The sequence below is a fragment of the Caretta caretta genome, chromosome 19 (genome assembly GCF_965140235.1).
Source record: "Caretta caretta isolate rCarCar2 chromosome 19, rCarCar1.hap1, whole genome shotgun sequence".
Lineage (NCBI taxonomy): Eukaryota > Metazoa > Chordata > Testudines > Cheloniidae > Caretta > Caretta caretta.
The window spans coordinates 7,765,369-7,785,071 of record NC_134224.1 but is presented as its reverse complement, the minus strand read 5'-3'; the positions used below and the strand labels follow the sequence as shown (position 1 = coordinate 7,785,071).

General features: G+C 47.9%; 1 protein-coding gene across 1 annotated transcript; it reads left to right on the top strand.

The window, feature by feature from the left end:
• The first annotated feature begins 2,226 nt into the window (after nucleotides 1-2,226).
• Nucleotides 2,227-14,501, top strand: HEYL (hes related family bHLH transcription factor with YRPW motif like). Its single transcript, XM_048826013.2, has 5 exons — nucleotides 2,227-2,803; nucleotides 7,249-7,315; nucleotides 8,181-8,264; nucleotides 9,596-9,677; nucleotides 11,171-14,501. The coding sequence occupies exons 1-5, from the start codon at nucleotides 2,724-2,726 to the stop codon at nucleotides 11,848-11,850; spliced, it is 993 nt and encodes a 330-aa protein (XP_048681970.2). The 5' UTR covers nucleotides 2,227-2,723; the 3' UTR covers nucleotides 11,851-14,501.
• The last annotated feature ends 5,202 nt before the right edge of the window (nucleotides 14,502-19,703 follow it).

Below are 19,703 nucleotides of genomic sequence, written 5' to 3'. Positions count from 1 at the left end.
ATGATGCTTAGAGAAGGCCCAGGAATGAATGAGCATGGAGGGTGAATTCCCTTCTTACCCAGAAGGGAGGCCCTCCAAGGCAGGATGGGACACGCGGATGCAGGACTGAATGAACAAGGGTGCTGAAATAACCCAACCTGTCTCTATAGCCCATTGAAATAGAAAGCAGGGCGTGAGACAGATTCCCCCGTATATCCTGGCACTAACCTAATTAGATATGGGATTGCCATGTAGACGACAGTAACTGAACTAGCGTTCAAAGCAGTAACACGATATCCATCCTAGGGCTGATATTCCTAGGAGTGAGAGGGCTGCAAATTGTTCCAACCACTGGTGACTGACATTTTCTTTTGCCATTACATCATTACTTGTGAGTGGGTAAATCATAAGTGAGTTATGCAGATGGACCCAAAGAAGGGGCAAGGGACCCTGTATGAGACAGCACACCCTTCTTCATTCTGTTTATGACATGCCTTTTATGTACTGCCTGGTTTGGAGAGTTTTGAAAAAGTTTGGTGCACTATTTTTCATATCCTTCTGCATAGAAATCCAAGGGCTGTAGTAACATGAGTCTAGATGCCCAAGCCTCAGGTAGAGAGAAAATGTACAACTAGAAACCTCATGAAAAGAGCTTTTCTGTAACTTGTGTCATGCTTTTAAGGGCCCATACCTCCCAATTTATCCTGGCTAGAAACAAATACTCTATCCCATTGGATAGTGGGGAATCCCAGCTCCTCTCTGTCGGAATGAAGCCCTGGTTCCTCTTCTGAATGGTTCATGAGTTACCAAACCTTAAATCAGCCCTGAATGGAGCTGGTTGGGAATTTTTTCATAAAATGTTGTGCTTTTTTTCATCAGAAAATGCCAAATCATCAGAAATGAAGCGTTTTGCAGGTCAGTTGCAATGTATTGTTCTACTCAAAAAAAAAAAAGTTTTAAAATTGTTGACATGTTTCATTTTGACATTTTTAGAATGAAGCAGTCTGGCTTTCCAGTTTGAAACAGCTTATTGTTTTCAAATTTAAGCTAAAATATAGTTTTAAAAAGGGGGGGGGGTCAAAATTGAAAACACACCAGTTCAAAATTATTGAGGCAAAACATTTTGATTGACCCAAACTGTTGGTTTTTTTTCCCCCAGTGGCCAAAAATGTTTGAGATTTTGACTTTAGGTCCCAATTCAGGGTGGGAACAATTTCCAAAATATCAAAAACTTCCACGAGGGGGGAAAATAATCCCCCACCCAGCTCTGTGGAATGTGACACTGATCTGAGATGTACGCTGAGTAATTCTGGAGGAAAGGCCCCATTTGCAGGAAAGAAGGTAGAAATTAGTTGGCAGGTTTCTTTGCTTTAATAGCAGCTGCTTGGAAGCTGCTCAAGGATTTGAGAGGTTAGAGTGTGCAGGGTTAGAGGGCAGAGTGCAGGTGAGGTGGCCAAGAAGAGATGAAAAAAGCCATTTGTCATGGGGGCCTGTGGTTTTTCACAAGAGAATACAAAGGGTAGGGAGCTAGGCTCTTAACTCCCAATGAGTGCAATGGAAATTAGGAACCTACGTACCTCTGAGGATCGGGGCCCCAGTGTCACGAAGGAAGAGCTGCAAGCCAAGAGAGGTGGGGCAGGGAGAGTGGGCTGGGAAGAATACCGGATCTGAACTGCAGCTAGATGGGGTTTGGAGTGTCTCAGCCCCAGAGTCTGCTGGAGCTCCAGTCCTGGGCACCTGACATGAGGGATGGCCGGGTGATTCCCTGTTCTGTTCACTCCCTCTGGGGCACCTGGCGTTGGCCGGTCAGAGGACAGGAGGCTGGGCTCGCTGGACCTTTGGTCTGACCCCGTCTGGCCCTTCTTATGTTCTTATGACCTGATTAGGACTGAAAGCACCAGCCCAGCCTCTGCCCTTTGAAAACCGCCCAGAGCTTAGGCCAAGCTGGTTTGCATCTGAATCCCAGGGCTCCGGACCCGCTGGAGCCCCGCCGACGGCTGTGCGTGAGGGGCGGGATGTTGATTTTTCCCTGCAACAAGCCAGGCCTTTATCAGGCCCATCGCTTTCCCACGGTTTTCTGTTGCCAGTGAGGTCACTGGTCCCTTTAAACCGCGGCGGGGACCAATCACCGAGGCGGGCAGGGGGGCGAGGGGAAGGGGGGGGGGGGCGGGCCGGTTCACACGGGCTGCTCCTTTGACAGGAAGGCGGGGGCAGGGAGGGGAGTGGGAACCTGGGAAAGCCGGAGCAGCCGAGCGATCCGACACTGCGGGGCGAGGGACGTGCCGGGCAGAGCGAGACGGGGCCGGACGGGAGCGGGCGGAGGAGCTGCCCGTAGGCGTCGGGGGCGATTTCCTCTTCCCAGCCCGGCGCGGGGGGGGCCTTGGGTCTCTTCCCTTCCTACAGCCAGAAGGGGAGCAGGGCCGCGGAGACGGGACCGATCGCACAGCGCCCGGCCAGGGTGGGACAGCTCCCAACTCCCCTTTCCGCCCCCCCCGACGGACCCTATCCACCCCCGCGGGTGCGGGACAGCCATTCCCCCCCCATAGACCCCCGATCGCCCCCACGTGCGGGGAGGGTGCGGGATAGCCTCCCCCCCATAGACCCCCCGATCGCCCCACGTGCGGGGAGGGTGCGGGATAGCCTCCCCCCCATAGACCCCCCGATCGCCCCACGTGCGGGACAACCCCCCTCCCCCATAGACCCCAACGTGCGGGGAGGCTGTTTGCCCGCCGCTGTCTCGGAGGATGAAGCGGCTGAGCGAGGAGAGCTGGTCGGGCTCGGAGTCGGACGGGACCATAGACGTGGGCAAAGAGGAGGAATACAGGTAAGGAGGGACAGGTAAGGGCACATGGGAGGGGCAGTGCGGGGGGGGGCTGGCATGGGGGTCAGGGTGCACTGGGGCAGGGAGGGCTGGAGCAATTTGCACAGTGGGGGGGCTGAGAGCCCCTGAACCAAACTGTAAACCCTGGAGATGATGGAAGCCACTTCCAGGGGGTGGGGGGCTGCCACCCCCCTAGTTCCAGCACCTATGCACCAGGGAGGTGGGTTTAGAGCCCAGCAGGGTCCTTCCAGCAGCTCCAGAGCCAAGCACTGGGAGTCCCATCTCAGCCAGGCCACCCACTTGGGGCCACAGGCTGACCCGCCTCTGTAAATTTGGGCTAATCCCAGAATGGCCAGGGAGGGTGTGAGGATGATTTGTGCAATGCTCTGGGGCTGGAAAGTGCGAATGACCAGGGTTAATCATCATCATAAACCTCACAGCTGGAAAGCAAGGGACAGAAACTCACCCCAGCCCCCAGTGAAGGGATAGTGAACTGCCAGCCTTGGAGGAAATGCCAAACTAAGGCTAATGCAACTGATTTCCCACTCTCCCATCATGGCTAAGGGAAAGGAATAATCTCACCTTTTTTAACCCGAGCTCCTAGCTCCCCAAGAGACAGCTATGTATGCTCCCCCAATGCAAGGGCCAGTATCTATAATCTGCAGCGCTGTTTATCTGAAACCTCCCAAAGAATTTTGGATGAGTGAGTTTGTCCAGTACTAGACACTCTGCCCGTGGAGTCATAATGCACCCATTGCCCGGTTAGGCCAAGGTTCATTTGCTCTTTATTGAATGCGGGAGGGATTGTGGTTTTCCCGCGGTACGAGTTTTTTACATTGTACAAACCAAATAATGTTAGCAATGGACATTACCCATTGAGGGAGCTGAGTTTCAGCACCTGGGTTCCTCTCAGGCTCGAGCACTCTGCAGCTTGGGAAGACGGTTAAAGGAAAGGAGCTGGCCCTGTGCGATTTCCCCCTCTACGGTGCTATTTTAATTCTTTGCAAGGTCCCTGATCACTGCAGTTCTGTATGTTAAGGGAGCCTTGCTGCTGTTCCTCAAAGCACTGTGTTCCCACGCTGTGTCATCTGTTTGCCAGCAGCCCAGGCACTGCCCGTGGAAACAGACAGAGGAGGAATGTGCAAAGCACTCTGAAACTTGTTTTCTTCTCTGTCTTATGCATCAGTTGCATGTGAACACTCATGTCTACAGCCCAGTATCCCCCAGTGCACCCGTAGAAATAAACCCTTCGCTGCTTGATAGCTTGAATACAGAAATCACCCATGGCCTCATTCTGTGAGCATCTCTTGCTAGGTGCCTCAGCAGGATATGCTCAGGTTCTCGCAGAATTAGGCCCTAAAGAACATTAGTACTTGCTGATATTAGCACTCAGCGTTACACGGCACCGTACAGGCAACAGAGAGCAATTTACCCAACACATAACACACGTTAGTGGCGTTAGACAAATACATAGCACACATGCATCCAGCGGTAACACAACTATGGAGTGTATCTGTATATCATCCACCCTCCCAACGCACATGTCATATATCACATCACAGATCTATACAGCACAACGCCACAGTCTGTCTTACAACACACTGTTGGACATAACAGTACGTAGTGGAACCGTCTCAATCATTTATGTCAGGGAACAACCATAGAGATAGGGTTGATCTCTGTTGCAATTGAAAATATGTATTTTCAAAGCAAGATGTAAAACATAACATTATGATTGTTATATTATTTATTATACTGTGGGTGGTGGGTAGGGGCCCCATTGTGTTTGTACAGCACCCAGCACGTAACGAAAGAACAGTTCCTGCCCTGACAAGTTTACAACCTAAGTAATGTACTAGTGTAAGAAATGTAGCAGGCAAAGAGAAACACCGCCAAGTGGGGAGTGTTGCCTAGAGCTTGGAGTAATTTGGGACAGTAAGTCAGGAGTTTGGGGTTTGATTCCCGACTCCACCACTGATTTGCTGTGTGACTTTGGGGATAAGCTGCTGGCATTGCAAAGCATAATTAACTCGGGTTTGTAAACGGCAGAGATCCTGAGCTGAAGGTTGGTACAGATTGAAAGTGATTATTTTTGTTTATTAAATAGCCAGCTGAACAATACTACAAATGACAAAGTCAGACAACAAGAAATGTATCAGTCATAGTCCTCCAGAAACTTAGACCAAATCGCCTTAAATTCCTCAGTCAAATGGAAGAAACCCTTTTGAAGTAAGCCAAATCCATCCGTCCAGTGTCTGGAACTGCAGTTTGCAAAGAGCAATGCATTCAAACAAAATGGGACTTTCTACTTTCCTACAAATGGAGGTTCAGGGTATTCAAACTGACTGTTAGTGAGTTCTATTGGACACATACACCACACACCCATACTGCACATCAAATCACATCCCTGTACCATATATACACACACAATCCCACATACAACAGTACAAATAAGAGTAAATACTCCTTGCTGTGAGCACATGCAAATGCTCTCCCATGTCCACTCTCTCACCATGCACACACACAAACACAGTATACACATAGACACAGGGAAAACACGCAGCAGGCATGGAAAGACTACAAAAAATGGGGTATATGAGATGGTACTTAAGGTAAGAGTTTGTCATTGTGTGTGATTTATGTGAAACATTGTTACTCGTACTGAGAGATCAACAAATCCATGTCCAGTAGCCTTTTGACGACATTCATTGTGTTAATCAATAACATATAACAGACGCACCATGTGAAGGTTGCCCTCTTGCCCCGGCTCACTAATGTGGACTTGGTTATTTGAATGTTGCTAATCACCTCTCTTGCCATATGGAAGAAGAATTATAGTGAATCAACTTCTGGAAACCCCCCACCTTGTGCCTAACAAAATGTACTTTTAATGGACCGTGCTCATTCTAGGTTTTGGCCTGTTATGCAGAACACACTCTGCCTACAGAGATTTATTTAACAGGTTCTGCCATTAAAATGCTCTGTCAAACTGAAAAATATTGTGGTTTGATGGAGTGAACCCAAACCCCTTTCCAGACGTATATTTCTTATTTGCTCTTCAGGTCCCTTGGGATGTCTGTACTGGAGAATGTTGTAAACTGTGTTTAGATTTTATCATCTTTGCTTCAAATGTCTCAAGAGGCAGGAACAGTCCAGCAGTTGGTCAGTTTCAGGAGCTGGGGTTGAGAGAAAAGTCTCCCAAGGACCATGGGAGATAAGTCAAGCAGAGGACTTTTGTAGCTTCTCTCTCAAACATACACATGGGTTCCACATCCGTGAAGTCCCCCATCTTCTAACTGTCTGTCCCTCTAAAGGATATGCTTCCTTTGAAATCCAAACATACCTATGTCCCATGCAAAGCTGCTCTTATCCTGCATTTATTTTCCTGCATTATACAGCAGAATTGTAACAGTGAGATGATGAAAATGTTGTTTATATTAAAGATTTGACCTCCCCTTGTATTGTGCTTCCTGCACCATTACTTTGGGTCTTTTGTCTCACCTTTGGGTCTCAGCTGATGAAAGGTCTGAAGAGCATTCTCCCCTAGTTTTTCCCATTCTAGATCTCTTTTTCCGGGGCTTCTACACTGCAGCTTGTGACATCTGGTTGGGGACAACAGCGCCTTCAGGGACTGTCTATTGGCAGGCAGTGATCACTGTGCTGAGTAATGTAACGAGGCGTTTTCCACCTACTTCCGCCTTCACAGCTGAGCTCCATCTCTATGGTGCTCCAGTCCCTCTAATTATGGGGAGCAACTGGTTTTCTCCGTTTAAAAGTTTACCTTTCAGCTGTTTGCTGTGTAACCAGATACTGCCCTGGGGAATCCGGGATAACTTTATGTCTGTCACAGGAGAAGCAAACATGCAGCTGCAAGAAGTGTTCTTCTCAGGGAAATAATTGCATGATCCAGGAAAGCTCTGACCAACCACATAAATGCTGTCACCAGGCCTGATCCTGAGGCATGAGTTCCCTAACTTCTCCTTACATCAGTGGGAGTTGTGGGTGCTCGGATCCATTATCACAATGATGGTATAAAATGCTGCAGGTTTATAAAAGAGATCTGAAATCTGGAAGAACAGAGAAAACCAGGGACTCTAAAGATTAGATCTTTGCTTTTGCAACAAGTCAGGAAGATGCTGTCTATTTTGATACCAAAAGACAGTATATGCCTCTTAGCAGAACGGCCTGCCAGAAATCTCTTGCAGTCTGATGGGCATTTTCAGGGAGGAGAGATCCCAAGTCCCGCCCAGCTCCCCTTGCCACCTCCTGCTTTACTTAGCTCTAAGTAGACTGTGCTTAAAATGGTACAGAAATCTCAAGACTCCCTTCTACGTGGGAAATCCCATGTGGTGAGTGGGTGTAAAGTCTGTGTGTGTGGTTAACAAATAGACAGCAGCTGAAACACCTCCCCACTCCCTTTTTTTCTTCTTCTTCTTCTTTCTATACAGCCAAGTATCCAGGGCTGTTTCTCCCACCACCACATCTCAGATACAAGCCAGGAAGAAGCGGAGAGGGGTGAGTAGCATTTATGCTACAAAACCTAACAGCCATATTGTGCCCGTCAGTGGCATGCACAGATTGAGGACATGTGAATGCTGTAAGGTTTTTAATGCTCATTACCGAGTAAGCTATAGTTCAGCAAAGAAATGGGCCGTTTTAACCCTTCTGTCTCATGGATCTCTATTGTTAACGAAGGTGAGCTCCATATCCCAAGGGAGAAGCAGTGTTAGAACAGTATAGGAAAGAGGCTTCTATTTCCAACTCTACAACACCAGGGATGGGCTCTTCTGGGGGCTGGGCTCTTCTGGGGCCTGGAGAGGCTCCAGGCATAACTTAGCTTTGGTGGCCTAAGTCACAGCATCCTCCCTGAGCTGCCCTCTGGACCCTGCACTGGCTGGAATCTCCCTAGGGCTGCATGATGCTGCCCTGTGTCTAGCACGTCCCTTGTGATGGGGTCCTCTGAAGGTACAGCTTTTCCTCCACCCTGCCTTCACTGGGGAAATTGTCCTCAGTGGCAACTGGGGCTTGTCGGGCATGTTAATGCTGCTCTGGCCCTTTTATCCACCCTATAGGGGTTGGGATCCCACCCCAAGTGTTGTTGGGCAAGTCATTTAACTCCCCCCACCCCCATGCCTCAGTTTCTCCATTGGTAACACTGATTTATTTCATTTAATGAAAAGTGCCTATCTAAAATTGTAGATATTAAAAATGGGGGACAATCTGTACCCCATGGAGGGCTATGAGGCTCCATTAACCAGTGCTTGTTAAAGAATTTGAGATCCCTAGATGGAAGGCATTCTAGAAATGGGAGGTATAAGTCTAAAAATGATTATGGGATATGGGGCCCAGCTACGCTCCTCTGAATGGAATTATTTTGTAGATCATTGAGAAACGGCGCCGTGACCGTATTAACAGCAGCCTGTCTGAACTGCGGCGTTTAGTCCCCACTGCCTTTGAGAAGCAGGTACGTGAAGAATGTTAGACGTGACCATTTTCCCCCCAGGGGCTTATAGTTTTAAGAAAGGCAATGGTGTCCCTAGCTTCTGTCTGCCAGAATCTGGGAATGAGCAACAGGGGATGGATCACTTGATGATGACCTGTTCTGTTCACTCCCTCTGGGGCACCTGGCATTGGCCAGAGTCAGAAGACAGGATACTGGGCTAGATGGACCCTTGATTTGGCCCAGTAGGGCCATTCTTTTATGTTCTTATGTTAAAGAAAAGACCTTCTGGTGCTTATGAACAAACATTCAGAGAGGGGTCATATCAGCAGAGTAAATTATCTTCAGGCAGCCCAAATCAGGGTTGTGGTTCAATGGTTGGGAGGCATCTTGCTTTTACAGCCATTTCACCCTAGGCATTAATTTAATTAGCTCTCATTAGCTGAGCAGGGTTTGAGTTGGACAGCGGTCAGAGCTTGGGTAGGAGATCTGAGGACCACCAGCTGGTGCTGCAGAAAGAGATGCTGGTGATGGAGTAGGTAGCATTCCTCTCTCTGAGTCGCCAATGCTGCCCTAATGCTTAAGCAGCTGCTGTCTTCTGGATGAGATCTAAAAACAAGGTCCTGCCCATTCTCTGTGAAAAGATCTCCTGAAATCCAAGTCACATGTCCGGCATATGTGATTGTTGTTTCTTTTTGTCCCCTGTTAACATCTGTTTATCTAAAGGCCCCAAACCTCTCAGGGTACTTTTCCCAGTTGGGGTGCTAAACCCAAGAGTCGTGCTCAGATTGTAACTTGGGTAATGCCATTCTGTTTACCTAAATTCCTTCTGCAACTACATTTGGAGATGTTATTCTTCATTGGTCCAGCTCCAAAGTGTTATGTAATGTCAACGGCGCACAATGACTGCTGCATTCCACCCCAGAGGTGTCTGCATTTCGCTGATGGGTAATTGTTAAATACAGTCTGTAGATCCTGTTAGGATCCTTCAGGGTTGAAAACCCCATAAACACTCTAAATTATTATCACCCAGAGGATAAGTAGGTGGTAAAATAGGGTGGTAATAAATCTTCCAGGAAACCTTATGGAGAATAAAAGACATTTAGCTGCAGCAGGGACGAACAGAAACAGAGATTTTCAGTTTGCCTCACAGCATCTTTTGAGGGGAGATCCATTTTCCTTACCACTTGATTCGAGATGAGTCTGAATCCAAACCCTGAATCTGTTCATCTGCCCATTTCTGGAAAGTTCAGGTCCCCTTGCTGATGGCTCCCTTAATGAGATGGAATCCTAGATTTTAAAACAGTGGATTGATAGTCTTTCTTTCTCTGCCCCTCCCTGCTTTCAATACACAGGGCTCCTCCAAGCTGGAGAAGGCAGAGATCCTGCAAATGACAGTGGACCATTTAAAAATGCTTCATGCCACTGGAGGAACAGGTGAGAACCGCTTCTGTAAACGTGTGTACTGAGGGTGAAATCCCGGCTGTATTAAAAGCAATGGCAAGACTCCCACTGACCCCCCCCAGGGGGACAGGATTTCTTTTGAGGGGAGGAAAATTCACCCTTGACTCTGAGAGCAGCGTCCCATTCTTATTGTCCGTTGTTTACTCCAGAAATCATTAACACGAAGGTTATAGAAATTATTTGGTGTTTGCTTTTGAAAGGAAGCGGCTCTCCCATGGGGAGACTTTCCACTTCCGGTGCTACTATTTGTTCTCCTGCGTATGGGTCAGCGTCTCACAGTTAGGCCTTGGCAGACTGAGGTGTGCCATATGGTGTGTCCCGTGTAACCACAGAAAAGGCAGCCAACTCCCAGAACAGCGACAGCTATGCACACAGACCCGGGCAAGGCTACACACTTAGTCATGCTTGCAAATGGATCTGGCTTCCAAACCAAAGTCTGCCTCCTCCACATCCCATTGGGATACATTTCCTGGCACTGCCTGGAGTCTGGTTAGTGACTCGGCATAGAAACATGCCTTTTTCCACCCCCCCATCTAACAGTTTGTAACACACAAGGGGATACACGTCGTCCGCAAGAGCAAAGTTCCCATTCTCCGCTTGCCCAGTGACTCTGGCGGGGATCTCAGTTTCAACACAGTAAACCTCTGACTCGATTAAAACACAGTTCTGTCTCGCTGGGTAGATGGGACTAGACTGTGGACTTTAGCAGAGTTACATCATGGTCTAGGAAACATTGTTTAAATACTCAGCTTGACTATGCTACAAGGCTGAAACATGGTGTCAACAGGGTCCCCAAAATGTGAAGTGGTGCAGTATTTTGTCCATGCTGGTTGCGCTCTCTGGTTTATTGCCCATCCTCTCGGGAAGCCCAAGAAGGAAAGAGACTGAAGGAACAATTGGTAGTTTTATTGTGCCTCATTGATGGTCTCCACAATCCAAGGCTTTGGGCCCTCTAGAGCCAATAGTCTTGGGTCTCAGACTGTCTCGTATCCTCCAGTTGGACATCTGTTTAAATAAAATATGAGTAACAGAGTCAAACAGTTGTCTCTAAATGCAGGGAGGGGCCATTAAGCTGTCCATTGCGAAGTAGACACCACACAACCTGCTGGTCTAGGAATGGCCATACCAGAAGAGACCCAGCTAGTCCAGAATATTGCCTCCAGTAGCAGCCAGTGACAGAATTCAAAGGAAATTACTTCCTGATCCCGGCTGGTGATCAGTTTATGCCCTGAACCAAGAACATTGATGGCCCTGATCATTTTATCCTAGCTAGAGTAACTGCAGATGCTAGTCTTATTCCTGTAAATATCAAATTCTTTTTTCAAGCTCACCCGGCTATTTGCTTCAATAATATCATGGGGCGGCAAATTCCTCAGGTTAAATGCGCAATTACGTTAAAATTTGTAGTGAAATCAGTTGTCTGTGCTCTTGGTGGACATGCTGCTATATATGTCTTTTTCTCCCAGGGTTCTTAGATGCCCGAGCCCTGGCTGTGGATTACAGGAGTATCGGCTTCCGTGAATGCCTCACTGAAGTTGTCAGATACCTTGGTATCCTTGAGGAACAAAACGGTGCTGATCCTATCCGGCTACGACTCCTCTCCCACCTGAATAATTATGTTGCTGAAATGGAGCCTTCGCCTATGGCCACTTCCCTTCTGCCCTTTCAGATGTGGCCCTGGTCATTCCTCCACAATTCCACAGCCCCCGCCAATCAAGTACTAATACCCAGGAGGGAGGTTGTCCCGGGTCTAGCTGTCTTGACTGCTTCCCCCCTGGCTTATCCAAGTACCACCATGAGAAGGGCTCCCGTTCGCCGAATTCCTAATGCCATCATGCCAGCCCGCCGAAACTTCATGTCCAATAGGATGGCCTCTTCGTCCCGGAGGGCTAGACCCACAGTGACATCAACAACCCCATGTGCCATGTCCAGTGTGCCATCAGCAAGTGGTGCCCTGAGAGATGCCACCTCTAGGAGCAGCCAGATTGCAACGTTCCTGCTCTCCTCCACCTCTCCTGGAGTTCCCATACCACCTGCTTCTTACACAGCTCCTCCTGCTTTGAATGATTCTCCCCAGGGGCCAGGGACCAGAGGTGGAACTTCCAGACTCTGCCGCTCCTGGGCTACTGAAATTGGGGCTTTCTGATCCCTCCCTGACAAAATCCTAATGGAGACAAAAATCGTCAGCAGCCACTGCTCAGAAAGCATGCTTCGATGAACAGCTTCTTTCCTGCTTTGCAGAAATAAAGGATCCTCTCCTCACCTTGCCATCCCTTCTTATTCCTCACGTCATCTTCCCTCCCTCCCCATCACACTGTCTCCCTCTTTTCCATTTCAGGTTTGCAGATTTTTTATTGAACTGAATGTATTTGTCTGTGTACAGCTCCGCTAAAGGTTATGGGTGAGGTTTATACACAGATCCTAATTCAGACCTTTCCCTTCCCCAGCCCAGGCCCTGGTAGAGCTGACTGTTGCAGTCTGAAAAATGTACACCAGCCTTGGCACTGATTTGACTTTGCTGGAGACACAGAGCTCCCAAGCAGTGACACTTTCTAACACTTGTATGCAGTGGTGTTTTAGCCATGAAGGTCCCAGAATGTTAGCAAGACAAGATGGGGGAGGGAATATCTTTTATTGGACCAACTTCTGTTGGTGACCAAGACAAGCTTTCCATCTTATACAGAGCTCTTCCTCAGGCCAGCCCTGAAGAAGAATTCTGTGTCAGCTCGAAAGCTTGTCTCTCTCACCAACAGAAGTTGGTCCAATAAAAGATATTCCCTCCTGCACCTTGACTTTCAAACATTGACTTCCTCCTAGCTTCAGCATGTTGTTTGACACGATCTAAGTGAGGTGAGACATGTCGGCGAGTAATAGAGACAATCTACCACACGCACACAAACTGTCCTTTGATAACTGAACCCAACCCCCATCAGGATTGCCGTAAACAGTCAGGAGACTTGGGAGGTTCCTCTCCGTTGGCCAGCCCCATTCTGTTGATCTCTAAAAATGGAGAGCTTGACATTATGCGTAACAAGCTGATTCAAAACCACAGAACCCTGAGGGACGACTTGGCTGAAAACGTAACAGTTCCCCATCTCCCTCTGAACTGACACCCTGTGATACCCAGTACGCATTCCTGCTGCAAAGAATTATCCCAGCACAGGACTTCCTGTACTTAAGACCTCAATACTATGTGCAGTCCACATTTTCATTTCCCGTGGCTCGGCTTTCACCTAAAACCAGGGCCTTCCCAAGTGTCACTAGCGAACTTGATTTACGGAAACATTTGCCTGATCCTGTGCTTAGATCAATGCAGTTATCAGAATGTTTTCAGGAGGGAGTATCAGACATTACTGTGCAAAATGCCTTTGCCAGCTGCTGTTTGGGATTCCCTATGTAGATAATTCAGATGTCTGTGAGAGAGACAGACCTTGCTCATCCAGTGAAGCATTACAGAGTAAGGGAGCAGGTTTCCAAAGTGACACCTGTCATGGAGGGGAGGACTTGGGAGCTGAACTACGAGGGAAAAGGATACCCTTCCTTCTCTCTTCCCCTCTTCAGCCATCAATCCTCCCTCCCCATATGAAAATACATTACCATAAAGGGAAGAGTGGAAGAAAGCATCCTTTACCCCAGGCTCCTCCTTTGTTTTCACCAACTTCCAGATCCTTAATTAAATTTTCTAGCCTGTTCCGCCAGGCCCACCTCTACCCTTTTTCTTTATCGCCATGTTCTCTGCATGGACTTGATCCCAAACCCACTGAAGTCAATGGCAGTCTTTCCACTGACTTCATGGGCTTTTGACCAGCCCCTAGAATGTCCTCTGTCTCTTGAAAGCTTTCTCTGCCTTTGTCTTCTCTCTGTGTGATCCGATATAAATGCCAAGGATGATGATTATTATTTGGTTCCTTCTGCAATCAGCTGAGAAGCGGCAGTAGTAAGAGAGTGCTCAGCAGTTGCCCGAATGGGTGTAGGAAATGCTGTTTATATAAAACAGAAGCATAGGAAGGGCAGTTGGTGTGATCTGGTGATCAGATGGCCATGGAGTCTATGAGAACCAGGGCCTGTTTCCACAGAAGGGGTTGGGAGACTAGAACAGTTCCTCCCAACCAAGACATCTGGCCACCCTAGCCACAGGCTGTCTATTGCCCCGGTGCACTTCTCTTGGCATTATTATTTTATATAACATATAAGAAGGCAGTATACCTCCACTTAAACCAACGCAAGACCCCTCTTCCCTGAACCTGTGTTTTTATTTTCTTGGATTTATGCAGAAGCTGGCATTGGTCCAGTTGAATACCCTCTAATTGCATCAACGTGACCCTTGCCTGAGTCAGTGGTGCCATGCCAGGAAGGGCAAAGCAGAGAAAGGAACAAAGGGGGAACAGTGAGTAGTGTCTTTTTATGTAACAGACCCTCCCCATCCCAGACGTCAAGCAAGTGGCCAGTTGTGTATTGAACTGGTGGCTCAGCAGTGGCATTGATACAGCTGTGTATCTGACATACGTATGTTAAATGTATATGGGTCAGACAGACTTGTTTTGAAAGTGAGTCCCTCCTGATTGCTCTCAATACACATAAATGCCCCAGGCCCCCGGTACTTGTCCTCACTCATTTCCTGAGGTGGCAGAGTCAATCAGGAATGCAATATTCCAGTTCGGAGAAGTTCCCTGTGGACTGGTTGTTTCTGGAGCTAGTCTGTGCCTTAGAGCCCATACTTTGCACTGCGCAGAGCTGTTAACATTGTGAGCTGTCAGACATCCAGCAAAAGGTGTCAAATAAAGTCTTCCAAACCCATGTCATGGTTGTGAAATGTGCTGTTGTGTCACAGTCTGTTTTGCTGGAGATGTCACATGAGATCCCTTTGCAACTCTTCAGTCAGCTTTGGACTTGAAGATGATTCCAAATTACTGAAAATAGTTGAGTTTTGCCACCTCACTTTTCCAGATCATTTATGAATATGATGAACAGCACAGGTCCCAGTACAGATTCTTGGAGAACCCCACTATTTATCTCTCTCCATTGTGAAAACTGACTATTTATTCCTACACCTTGTCTTCTATCTTTTACTCAGTTACTGATCCATGAGAGGACCTTCCCTCTTAACCCATGACAGCTTACTTTGCTTGAGAGCCTTTGGTGAGGGATCTTGTCAAAGGCTTTCAGAAAATCTACGTACACTATATCCACTGGATCACCCTTGTCCACATGTTTGTTGACCCCCTCAAGGAGTTCTAGTAGATTGGTGAGGCATGATTTCCCTTTACAAAAACCATGTTGACTCTTCCCCAACAAATCATGTTCATCTATGTATCTGTTCTTTGCTGTAGTTTCAACCAATTTGCCCGGAACTGAAGTTAGGCTTACTGGCCTGTAATTGGATAGCCTCTGGAGCATTTTTAAAATATTGGTGTCACATTAGCTATCCTCCAGTCATCTGGTACAGAAGCTGATTTAAATGATAGGTTACATATAACAGACAAGAGACAAGGTGAATGAGACAATATCTTTTATTGGACCAACTTCTGTTGGTGAGAGAGCCAAGCTTTTGAGCTACACAGAGCTCTTCCTCAAGACTGGGCAAAAGGAGACATTCGTTATATTGCAGATGCTCTGATTAGGGTTGCCAGTTTTGGTTGGAGGTTTCATCACATGACGTAATCTTTAATTATAGATTCATCTTTAATTCCTGGAGACTCCAGGACAATCCTGGAGGGCTAGCAATCCTAGCTCTGATTGTAAGGAGTAACTACATTTATTTGCCAAAGTTTCCGTGCGTGAATAATTTTGCCCACCTATGTTCTCCCATTTTAAATGGATGAAATGATCGTCCCCATCTCCTGACCCTTCTTCCAGTCAAATGCAGGAGGAAGCACTTCTGCTTTTAATATGATTCAGGTCTGCCCCCTAATGGTAAAGCCAAAAAGTTAATGTGAAATCCTGACTCAGGCTCAGAGGATACAATAAGACATAGAGTCTATGGCTACCACTGATGAAATGTGACCTTCCAGCATCCAACTGAAAATTCATATTAAAAAAATAGCCTACCTCTTACCATAGTGTACAGTGCCAGTACTTAATGAAAAGGAGGGTTTGTGGCACCTCAGAGACTAACCAATTTATTTGAGCATGAGCTTTCGTGAGCTACAGCTCACTTCAATAAATTGGTTAGTCTCTAAGGTGCCACAAGTCCTCCTTTTCTTTTTGCGAATACAGACTAACCCGGCTGCTACTCTGAAACCTGTACATAATGAATTACTTTTCAGAATCATGACAAATAAATGACCTTGGAAGACCACAGGGCAAAGGGTCTTGCACTGACCTGCCATCACTAGGAGCATACTCGGAGAATAAGGAATATTAAGAGAACATAATCAGAAACCTTTGCTCCAGCCACCTCTGAAGGCCTGAAGAGTGCAGATAGAGAAAGCTCTCTGGGATCCAGGCCCCACAGTCAGAGGGAGCCCGGAAGCATCTGGAATCAGCCAGATGATCTTCTGAGGTCCCTTCCAACTCTGATAGTCTATGAGTCTATGAGAGCAGTAGGATCCATTTGACTCACCAACTGTTTTGGGCACAGAAAGCAGAAGATGGATCTTGTGTGCCCTCCCCCCACCCCCATGTCAATTCACTTTGTGATCTAACCTTCACGTATAAGGAGACAGCATGTGGGAGTCATGTGACTCCAACTTCATGGAAGGGGACACAAAGTTATAATGAATATGCATCTAGAATAATCTTAATATACTCAAGCCCAGGGATCTGGATGCTCAAACAGCTAAAGCAAATGCTGCATTCAGAATGGTTTCCAAGGTACCAAGACCACTGCAGCCCTAGTTTTTGAGGATGTCTGGGCCATTTAAAACTGTATTCTTTCAAGAAAGTTTAATCAGGAGCACTAAACTCTGGGCCAAATTTTTCAAATAGAAATTGCAGGTTGACAGTGTTCTGATCCAGAGCAGGCAGGTGGGCAGTGTACAAACCTCAGAGTGAACATAATGGCAAGTGGAAAGGAAACAGACAATAACATTGTGTCAGGCTTTGTTACCCACTCCCAGGTGCCACCAGAGTCCAATGATCTTGTGAGGCGTTGGGAATCTGGCTGCTGAGTTGGGAGGACATGAGCTCCGAAGCAGAAAATGCCAGAGGGCTGGAAAGGAGTTACAACCAAAAAATATTGTAAAACAAGATATTTTATTAATCCATTGATTCCTTTTACTCTTCCACTGTAAATTATTTACCATAGTGGAAGGATAGTTTACCAATAAATAGAAACAACGATTGGTTTTATTGAGGATTAAAGAAAATTAAATGTGCTGTATAACTGAAAAGCCATATTATAACCGCAACAAGACCCTGAAGGATATGTTAGGTTCTCTTAACTTGCACATCATTAATGCCCTGATGTGTCTAACTCTTATACTAAAGAGTCTGCTTAATTATGGATCTCCAGAGCATTGATTCTAGTGAGTCTGGAGTTGGGGCATGTTTCAGCAGTTTTCTTCTCCATTCATTGCTGTTCAACCCTCACCCTTTTACTCACCTGGTGAATGGAGAATGACAACTGGCATCCATAGGGAGATGTTGAAGCACATTGGTCCTGCTGCAGGGCAACGTATGATGCGAACTGGCGTTTTCTTCAGGAACTAGCCCTTGTTCAAGGAAAAGTGATGTTCTAAATACTAGAAGGCAGATTGCTATGGGAACAATTCCAGCTACAGTCACTCCTGATCTCAGTGCTGTGAGGGTATCTCCGAAACCATAGCTAAGAGCCACGCACTTCCAGGGCAGTGAGATAGAATAGTCAGGCGCACACCCTGTCTTCAGGTGCATTTCACTGGCTGCTTTTCTTTCTCTGCTCCCCCTTTCTTCCTGACTCAGTTGGTTTCCTCCTTTTTCACCTCAGTTTCAATCCCATGACACTGTTCCTCTCCTGTGTTTCATCAGCTGCCTAGTAACCCTCTGTTCAATGATTGTCACAGCACCACAGAACATCTTCATTCCAGTCCCTTCATGGACTGAAGAGCGACCCTCATCGCAGTCCTCCTCTGCACTGTTTGCAGGGGAGAGGACAAGAATCTCTCTCAAGTGCCATTAAAAATAATCACCCCATATTGACCCAGACTCATGTCCTTATGACCCATTCCCAATTGCCCCTTCCAATGGCCCAACCCCAACTGCCATGGAATCTTCTGGCTCCAACATTTCCATCTCTTCACTGGCGAACGGGATGGCATCGCCTCCTGGCTACGAATTTATCTCAGTGCCATTACAAATATTCAGCTCCGCTTTCCCAATGCAGAAGCAACATGCTTTTGGTATAACTTGAGTGAAGGGGGGATTGGTATGGGGGGGTATATTTTGTTGCCATGCGGCTGACAGGAGGGTTGGAACGACTGTCAGGACTTGTGTGGTGGGTTGTCCTTAGCCCAGTGGAGGCATGGGGGAGGTTATTGGTAGGAGTTTGCCCCAGAATTGGCATGGGGGGTAGACTGACAGGATTTGAGGTGGGGATGGCCTTTGACAGTTGGAAGGAGGGCAAAAATGGCCAAGTTAAAGGGAGTTGCCAGGATTTGGGTGGGGTTTTGTAGGGGAAAAGTGAATGTCAGGACTTTGCCCGTGTGTTTTGTGGAGTGAAGGGGAAGGGTGTCAGAATTAGTCAGGGGATTTTCCCCTATTTGGTGTGGGAATGATAATCGGGAGATGAATGAAAGTGGCTTTGCCCTTGGACTTTTGAAGAAGTGGGAATGACAGAATGTGTACGCAGGGTGGGCAATGTTGTTCTGGGATTATCAGGATTTTGGTGGGAAATTGTCCCCTGACTGCAGGGATCAGATTTTAGGAGCAGGTAGATTAGCAAGATCTTTTGGGGGGCAGGGGGTAGGAATTGACCTCTGTTGTCTGAGGGGTGGTGTCAAGATTTGGGATTTTGCCCCTGGACTGCTGGGGAAAGGGGGGGATGTCAGAATTTGGGGGCGGGATTTTACCTTCTGCATTGTTGGTGAGCAGTTCTTATAATTTGAGTGGGGTCATGTCCCTGGATTCTCAGGGATGCGCTGCTCAGGATTTGAGTGTAGGTGTTGACCCTGGATTGGGGTGAGTGAGAGAGGGAGAGAGGGTTTGCCTGCTTTGTTGAAGAGAGTCAGGTTTTGGGGTGGCTGCCTGGATAGGTTACCCAGGATTGTTGGGGAAGAAGAATCCAAGTTTTTGGAGGGTGGGGTGGGGTTGATGTGTGCACGAAGGTTTGGGCATGAGGTCACCCCAGATTATTGGAGGAGGGAGTCAGGGTTTGAGGGGGCTACCCTGATGTGTTTGTGATGTTTGGGAGGGTCAACCTGGATTATTAGCAAGGAGGTCCTGATTTTGGGGGTCTGTCCTAAAGGTGTGTGAGGTTTGGATGGAGGGGGTTGCCCTGGATTATTGGAGAGAGGGTCCTGATTTGTGGGGCTGCCCAGATGTGTGGAGAGGTTGGGTGTGAGGTTACCCCCAGATTACTGGAGGGGCGGGGCTCATGGTTTGGGGGTGCTGCCCATATGTGGGCGGTGAGGTTACCCCCATATTACTGGAGGGGGGGTTCATGATTTGGGGGTGCTGCCCAGATATGGGGGGTGAGGTTACCCCCAGATTACTGGAGGGGGGCTCATGATTTGGGGGGGCTGCCCAGATGTGGGGGGTTGAGTGTGAGGTTACCCCCAGATTACTGGAGGGGGGCTCATGATTTGGGGGGGCTGCCCAGATGTGGGGAGTGAGGTTACCCCCAGATTCCTGGAGGGGGGGGCTCATGATTTGGGGGTGGCTGACCAGCTGCGGGGGGTTGGGCGTGAGGTGACCGGGGGGGCTCATGATTTTGGGGGGCCTGCCCAGACTGGGGGGAGGCTGCCGTGTGGACTCCTTGTGGCGGTGCCCGCAGGGGCCGGGGCCGGGCGCGATCCCCGGCGGCCGGGAGCCGCTCCTGCCCCGGCAGGGGTCGCTGCAGCGGGCGGCCCAGCCCTGCGGGGC

Coding starts and splice junctions, on each gene's coding strand:
- HEYL (XM_048826013.2), top strand. CDS start 2,724: ATGAAGCGGCTGAGCGAGGAGAGCTGGTCGGGCTCGGAGTCGGACGGG. Junction 2,804..7,248: donor GGCAAAGAGGAGGAATACAG/GTAAGGAGGGAC, acceptor CTTTCTATACAG/CCAAGTATCCAGGGCTGTTT. Junction 7,316..8,180: donor CCAGGAAGAAGCGGAGAGGG/GTGAGTAGCATT, acceptor ATTATTTTGTAG/ATCATTGAGAAACGGCGCCG.